The sequence below is a fragment of the Leuresthes tenuis genome, unplaced genomic scaffold, assembly GCF_036924035.1.
Source record: "Leuresthes tenuis unplaced genomic scaffold, fLeuTen1.0.hap1 SCAF_17, whole genome shotgun sequence".
Classification (NCBI taxonomy): Eukaryota; Metazoa; Chordata; class Actinopteri; order Atheriniformes; family Atherinopsidae; genus Leuresthes; species Leuresthes tenuis.
In genome coordinates this window covers 13,193,241-13,201,315 of record NW_027325371.1, presented here as the reverse complement: position 1 = coordinate 13,201,315, position 8,075 = coordinate 13,193,241, and the positions used below count along the sequence as shown (strand labels likewise).

The following is an 8,075-nucleotide window of genomic DNA, read 5'->3' as shown; positions in this document are numbered from 1 at the left end:
GGTACAAACAGTTACATGCCAAAGTCTCAAAGTCAAATTTGTTCTCTCAGTACACGATTATTTCTCATAAGAAGGCGAGAGTCAGGAAGATGTCATTTCTGGTGAGAATTTATTTAAAGATTCAGTTATAACAAATGTTCACCTCAGTTATTGCAACAGGGGACATTGCAGCCAGTGTAAATATAAAACAGCTGCAACATAAAAACATTTCACTTGGACATACATGAACCACAAAGGATAAAAGCACGGCTTATCTAAATAAATTAACACAGATCACAAATATTAATGCATCCTGCAGCACAATATTAGACTGGTGGTTTTAATGATTTGGCTGTCCGTGTTGATTCTCCTCTACTTGGGTCATTCCTATGATTTAATGACATTCAGGTCCCCGGGACATCATATAGTGTTATTTAAAAAAAAAGAAAATTAATTCTAAAAGCTTTTCTCACATGCTCAACCTCCTTCTTAAGATTGAACATAGTGACGTGTACCCAGGTTTACTTTATTTAAAGCGGTTTCTGTGGTTACGGTGCAAAATATTTTCTCGTTGCTGTAGTTTTCCTTTCTAAATACAATTAGATTTGAATGTTTTCAGTCTTTAGAATATTTTGCGTACTTGAGTTCCTTTCCCACTGAAGACCCCTTCAGCCACATGACTCAGGAAGTGGCACAGACAAATAAAAAAAAAATCACTCTTTAATCTGTCTTTCAGTGCTTTAATGATTCACTGACAAAGTAAACTTTAACATACCCACTCTGATAGGCTGATTTATAGTGAAAACCAATCACAGAAAACGTCCTCAGTAGCCACTGTGCACACAGCTGATCACATGAATTGTAATCGCCCACTCTTGCCCCGTTACTGTTCGGCACAGTAACAGTGGGTGAATGAATAAATATAAGATTGGATAAAAGTGTATGCATGTCTTACTTGGGTGCGGCGAAGTCTGCCAGACAAAAGCAGCAATGCCACATGGGCACGCTTAAACAAGAGGGTGATCTGTCAGTTTAAGAGAAGGAGGTGTGAGAAAAAGAGAAAGTGTCCACCCTCAGTGAAAGAGAGAAGCGAGCAAGGAGAAAGAAATGAAACGAAGGAAGAGGGATGACTCAAGGTCAGAGGAAAGTCCAGAGCTGAACGTTTGGATTCGCTGGAGTCTAGATTTGAATAATTTTAGATACTTTTGCCCCGACAATGTTTGTAGAGAAATAAAATTAGTCTGCCCTTAAACTAGAAATAGTGACAGTAATAAAGCAATGGTATACCAAAAGATATGGCCTTATAAAAGCAAGTTAAAAAAAAAAGGTCATTAGTATGTTATATCCTGTTCCCTGTGTACTTTTAACATTAACTCAGTATAATTAACAAACATATCTTTGTTGTTACTTGATGTAAAATCATTGGCCAACTGAAAGCACATAAAGAAGATGCAAGAGTGAATAAGGCAGGTGAAAGTAGGTCAATACTTTGATAAATTCAAGATAATTCACAAGTATTGAACACAACATTCGGATATCAAACCTAACATTAGGCTCATATTGATTACATTTAGGACCTGGACATAAGAGGGTTTTTATGCCTAACAAATCGGTTACCACAGCAGATCACATTAAGACCAGATCCCCATCACAGCTTCAATGGTGCTGATTCACAACTTCAGTAGGTGAGAGGATGATGCGATCTGCTACATCTCTTTTTGTCCTGAAGCTTCACTCTCACTCAAATTCTCACGGTTAACACCATTCTGCAGGGAGGGACAGGATCAGACCATGAGTATGTGTGCTGTAGCTGTGGAGGTTTATGGTTGCCATAAGAGCGGCATGTATAATTAAAGCTGTAGACTACCTTTGGGAGTGGGTCTTTGTGCTTGAGTAAGCTTGGGATGGTGATGAACAAAGCATTGACGATGACCGAAACCAGGACAGAGAAGATGGCGATGCCAGAGAGCACGGACAGCAGAGTCAACCCTCCGACAAACAACAGGAACACTAAACAAAGAGACACAACAGGCCTGTGATAGCAAATAATAATAAAAGAAACATCCCAATGCAGTGGTAGAGTTTGACTTTGGAATACCAACCTGCAAAGAAAAGAAAACCTGTTGCTGACATAGCAACGGTCACAAATGTGAAAATGAGGAAAAGTCCGACGGGCAGCGCAGCCATTGCACCAAACAGCAGCAGTGCGAGAGCTGAGAATGGGTGGCTGCTGAGGTACTGCCTGATCCTTGTACTCACCACCTGAGCGACCTGTTGAACAGAGAATGACATCATGCAGCTGTGTGGAAAGGCATTTTCTGAAGGAAAAGCAACCATGCACACTAGTATTGTCTGACAGATGCAGATGGAAAGTTTTGGGATACCATGGGGTCGTTTTGAAGGCGGTCCAACAGGGTCGTCCATCTTTTCCAAAGCTGCTGAGTCAACCTTCTGCTGCGCTGCATCTTCACACGCCTGAGAGCCAGTCAGTCAACCTGAGAGGTGAAATCCCACCACTGAAGTACCTGTTAAAAGTTACGAATGCTTGAGTTTGCGAGAGTCCATCACAAATGGCATCTCACATATGTGGTCAGCTAATGTTAAGAATTTAAGGATGCTTGATGGCTTTACTGTCCATTTCAGGACACATGACATGAGAAGCGCTCTCCTTAACTTAAGCACACAAACTACCTGCTCCTGCAACCATGCACACATTGTGGCTGCACCTGATTGGACATGCACATTGTTTGTGTCACAATCTTGCAGGGAGCCTCCAATTTGAAGTACCTTCAACTTCATGCTCACAATGAGAGGCTATTGTGGCATTTTCAGACACAGCTTTGGCTTGTCTAAAAACAAAATGATTTAGATCAAATTAATATTGTGCTCAAATTCCACCACGCAGACATGCTTTTGCATTGAGATGGACAGAAAGCCATGGGTGGGAGGTTAACTTAATAAAATAAGCACATGAGGCATTATTGAAACACATATTGAACCAAAATTTTAAGAAAAGAAAAAAAAAACATGGAAATAAATGTGGAGTTAAGTATTGAAGCGGGCAGCCAGTTTTGAGAAGTATTTAGTTTAAACATGATGGAAAGAATCAAATTCAGCATGAATGTAAGCAATAGTATATTCAGTATTTTTCTCTTATACACGTTGGCTTGTTAATAAACTCAGAAACTGTAAATACTGTGAAGCGATTTTACAACCTGATAAAAAGGGCAAATTTAAGGCAAATTCTGGACGAGAAATTAGTAAGAAAAAAAGAAGGGAGTAGTTTTGCATTCAGATTTTGGAGGTTTCCGCAGAAAATTAATGGACTACGTGACTCCCAAGTATGAACAGAGCTACGTGGGGAAAAGTGACGCAGGCGAGAGCCCTCAAATATTAATCTGGCGTTTACGGCACGTTGATGTCCAACTTCATCACAGTTTGAATAAAAAGTTTCGCGCAGAGGTTCAAACTGTCTGAGATCCTGAACAGCTGTTCGGGTGAGACGTAAAACACCACAGAGGACCTAAACACGTCCCGGGAGCCGTGGAAGTTCTGCTGGCAATACATACCTGACAAGTGTAGCAAATCTCGACTGATTCCCACCAAACAGCAGCTCACAGCACAAGTAATCAAGTCCTCTAGTCACCTAAAACATTTATATTCCATACTGACGATCACACCCTTTCTGAAGAGAACACACCTCTTTGTCCTCTCTTCCTCCCCCATCTTCCTCCTCATGCTTGTTGACTCTGAGAGGTTTGTGGACATTATTGCTGCCATCTACTGTTTAACAAACAAGTTGCAGCACAAACCCGAAGGTGAACGAGGAATTCAGCAGGTTTACTTCCAAATAAAACTACATAGTAAGAAGGAAGAAGGTCAATAAATACACAGGATGCTTCGTTTTCTTTATAAAAAAGATGATCAATACGGATTTCTAGAAGATAAAACAAAATAAACCTTCAACCTGCCTCACGACCCATTCACTAACAGGCAAAAACAAACGGATGTCTATGTGTCCTGGGGCCTTGGTCCCTAACCGCCATGTTCAAGTAAAGGGCCAGAATCTTATTTTGAAAGAATAGCTACTTTTCTGTGTAAAGCACTGAATTCCGATGACTAATGCACCCATTTATAATCAGCAGGCAAGATAATTGTATCTCTTTTTCTGTTCTACATAAAAAAAAAAAGAATTCAGTCAGTTACAATGAATCCAGACGTTTGCAGCATGAATGCTAAAAGGGAGCACTCATTCGACTATTCATAAAGTCTTTACAGTGGTCCCTGACATCTTCTTTCTCTTGTCTCTTAAGGCCGAATGAAACTTTTTTTTGATGCAGGAACAGATTTCCGGAAGTTATGAGAGCAGCTTGGAATACAACCCCAGTTTCCAAAAGCTTGGGCCACTCTGTAAGGTATTATTGAAAACATAGTGCAATGATTTGGAGATATCATAAACCAATATTCTATACATAACAGAGCATTGAAAAGCATCAAATGTTGAGAGACAGACTTGTTATTATTTTATGAAAAATAAGAGCTCATTATGCATTTGATGGCAGCAACATGTGAAAAAATATAGAACAGAGCCATGTTTGCTACTGGGTATCTTCTCCTCTTTTGACAACAGTCAGTGAAAGTCTGGCAGAGGAATATTGTCCCATTCTTCCTCAGATATAGGATTAGTTCAGAGGACGCGGTGCCAAAGATTTTCAAAATTCTGATTCGACTGACCGTAGAGCAGTTTTCTGCTTTGACTCAATCCATTTTAGAATGAGCTTCTTTCACAGAGACGTGTCTAGATTTCTAAATAATTTGATGACGTTAGGTGCTGTAGATGGTGTAATGTTCAAAATGTAACAATTCAATGTTGAGTAACATTATTACGAAATTGCTGGATCATTTCTAGATGCAGTTTTTTTGCAGACTGCCAAACCTCTACTCACCTTTACCTCTGAGAGACTCTGCTTCTCTTAGGTCCTTTTTTAATTCCCAGTCATTTACCAGTTAACGCAATGAGCTGCAACATGTTCCTCCAGCTGTTTCTTTTTGCATGTCTTACTTTTCCAGCCTTTTTGCTGCCACCGCCCAAACTTTTAAAAAAATGTTTTGCTGCCAAATGTCTTACGTTCAACATTTGATCTGTTTTCTGTTTTATTGTACATAAAATCTTGGTTTTATGACGTTTTGCAAATGATTGCATTCTTTTTGTATTTACATTTTACACAGCGCCCCAACTTGGTTGGATTTGCGGTTGCTTCAGTCATTTGAAAGACAGACAGTGAACTCATCTGCAGTAAAGTGTTTGCTCTTATATTTTTCTGTAATGTTTTTATTTAATTAAAAAAAACTCATATTCTTATGTTGTATTTTATTGTTTAAACTATTCATTTGTTATATTTTAATGCTATATGTTTGATTTTACTTTATTGCACACACTACCACTATACAACAGATACTATTATTGCTATGACAATAACAGCTACTACAACTGCTAATAATATGATCATTTTTATAGTTATTATTGGCATTTTGGAAACTCCACCACTAAATATTGATGGACCGAGGTCTCATGAGTTTTATTTACACTCTGTCAACTTTCTGCTGTTCTACATGAGCATGGAACACGCACTTAAACCAAGTTAAAGCTGGCAGGGGCACAAAAGCGTTCAGAGCAATCTGCTTTGCTGCCATCTGTTGGGGCAGCAGCATTACAGCCAATGACTCAAACAAACTAAAAGAAGGCTTTCACTGTGCGGATGCCTGCTCTGGAGCTGATTGTGCAACGAAGAATGCTGCAACAATTTCTGAACAATACTGCCCAACCTCTACATAACACAGTGATGAGACATCACAGGAAATTCCAGCCAGCAACAATAGCAACGGTTGGTTATGATGAATAATTCTGAATTACGTACTAATGACTGCATAGAGGATGTGCTGTCTTCAATCCAATAAATAAAGTCTGGAGTCAAAGTCAAAGTCAATCGCTTACAACATGAATAAAGTAATGTAAGTTGCACTCTCATGCATACCCACTTTAATATTCAGTATAGGCTCTGTCTCTTTGAATGTGCAGTATTGATTTATAAAAAAAATCCATTCATTTAAAATCCATTATTATCATTACTTCATTTTAATATGATAAATGCAATAAATGGAAAAAACAGTCCATGATATATGACCTGAATCGTGCATATTTCTGTAAACATAGATACGATGCTGACGTACCATCCGCTTTTTAAAACGATTGCGAGATCATCAGATATTCAGAGCTGGTCGTCAGAGCACGCGGGACTTCGTGCATTAAAACAATGTTTAAGCAATACACGCATTAGATTCAAAATTCAAGCATGATTTGCTTGCATCTTATTGTAGTTCTAGTTTGCACCCTGTGACATGATCGCCTGTTATGTCATTGAAAGCGACCTGCTCTGTGCGTGTCCATGTGGACACATATCACCTGAGACAGGTTTTAGGATTTTTGATTATGTTGTCAGTTTTTTTTTTTTGGACATCCACTTTACACCCGTTACTTATAACATAAGATGTCTTTGTTTTTGCTCACTTTTAGTATCACAGCAACAGTGGGCGGGGTATTCCGAACGTGGCCTAATGCAAACATGACCTTACAACTACAGCCAGCACAGAGCAAACTCACGTTTGTATGACTAATGTTGGAGAATATTCGTTGAGTTGAGAGAAGACTTGCATTCTTTTGGCCATAGACAACCTTCAGAAATGGCAGCTTCAAAAAATACAGAGAGAAGAGAGAAACCACTGTATACTGTACAGAAAAGTGTTCTGACTGGAAATTCAAGTGGCTACCACACTGAGGATTTCCTCAGTCTGAAAAGTGACCAAGTGGACAAAACTGGACATAGAAGAGATTGTGGCCATGAAAATTATGCTAAAATACCTTTTCAGCAGAGAACTTGACCCTGACAAGAACAACTTAGTGAAGTTTAGGAAGCGCTTCAAATATAAAGGACACTTCTGTCCGATTTTTGAAAAGCTGAATTTAAGCATTTTTTACCTAATCCAAAGCAAGAATTTCATGGTACGCCCTGTTTCTGATATCAGTGATTGCTCAGCAGATGCTGGTGGCTTTGGATGCACTGAAACGCATCAGCATGGTTCATGGTGACATAAAGCCAGACAAGATGATACTCGTGAACCATGAGTCTCAGTCCTACAAGATAAAGCTGATTGATTTTGGATTGGCTACAAAGACATCCAAACTGTGGTGGGGAGGCACCATTCAGGCTATTGGTTACAGGGCTCCTGAGAGCATCCTGGGGCTTCCAATAGATGAAGGTATATATATATGGTCTCTTGGATGTACTTTGGCCTATATGTATCTTGGCTAAAATCTCTATCCCACACACTGTGAGTATGAAGCCATAAGAATTATTGTACAGATGCAATGTCAACCAGCAAAGGATCTTCTGAAATCAGGAATCAATGTAAAGCACTTTTTTACTCAGGCCCAAGACTCCTCTGACCGTATATTTAGACTGAATACACCAGCTGAATACACAAACGCAACAGGTTTCAGTACAGAGGAGCGTAAGGACATCTATAACAGTCTACACTTAATGATCAGCCAAAGATGAACCCAGAGCCTTTGGATCCCTCTAAATGTAAAGATACACAAGCATTTATAAGCCTGCTCAAGCAGATGCTGACTGTGGATCAGGGTAAACAGATCACTCCCAGAAAAGCTCTTGGACACAATTTCCTCACTATGAAACTCCCAGCCTCTTCCTTCAAAGAAGGAATATCTAAACTCAGAACAAACAACTTTGAAAAGTTGTCAACGGGGGAAGACAGAGATAAAGTCTGCTGGAAAATGCTCCAAAGAGGGTGGAATGGAAGAACCATTATAAAAGTGAGGCTCCTTTATCCTATTGATGAAAAATCTGAAGACAGAGCTGAGATTGCAACAACCGTCAGTGAAGATGAACCATCGGCAGACATCACAACTGCCAGGACCCATGAGAAACTCACTGCGGCAGAGAATGAATCCACTTCATGCAAAGAAGTGAAAACCTCTGATCCTGTTGAAGTAAAAATCCGCAAGAAACCTTTCAAAA

At 39.5% G+C, this 8,075-nt stretch overlaps 1 protein-coding gene across 3 annotated transcripts; it reads right to left on the bottom strand.

Annotated features, from left to right (window-relative positions):
- Window positions 1-419: 419 nt before the first annotated feature.
- Window positions 420-3,727, bottom strand: LOC140273025 (lipid droplet assembly factor 1-like). Of its 3 annotated transcripts, none has more exons than XM_072368551.1 (5): window positions 3,680-3,727; window positions 2,364-2,504; window positions 2,082-2,250; window positions 1,847-1,989; window positions 420-1,745 (listed from the first exon to the last, which is right to left on the bottom strand). In XM_072368551.1, the coding sequence occupies exons 2-5, from the start codon at window positions 2,442-2,444 to the stop codon at window positions 1,686-1,688; spliced, it is 453 nt and encodes a 150-aa protein (XP_072224652.1). In that variant the 5' UTR covers window positions 2,445-2,504; window positions 3,680-3,727; the 3' UTR covers window positions 420-1,685. The 3 variants fall into 3 exon arrangements, with proteins under 3 accessions (XP_072224652.1, XP_072224651.1, XP_072224650.1); XM_072368550.1 differs by having other exon boundaries at window positions 3,660-3,725; XM_072368549.1 differs by lacking the exon at window positions 3,680-3,727 and adding an exon at window positions 3,549-3,673.
- Between the last annotated feature and the right edge of the window lie 4,348 nt (window positions 3,728-8,075).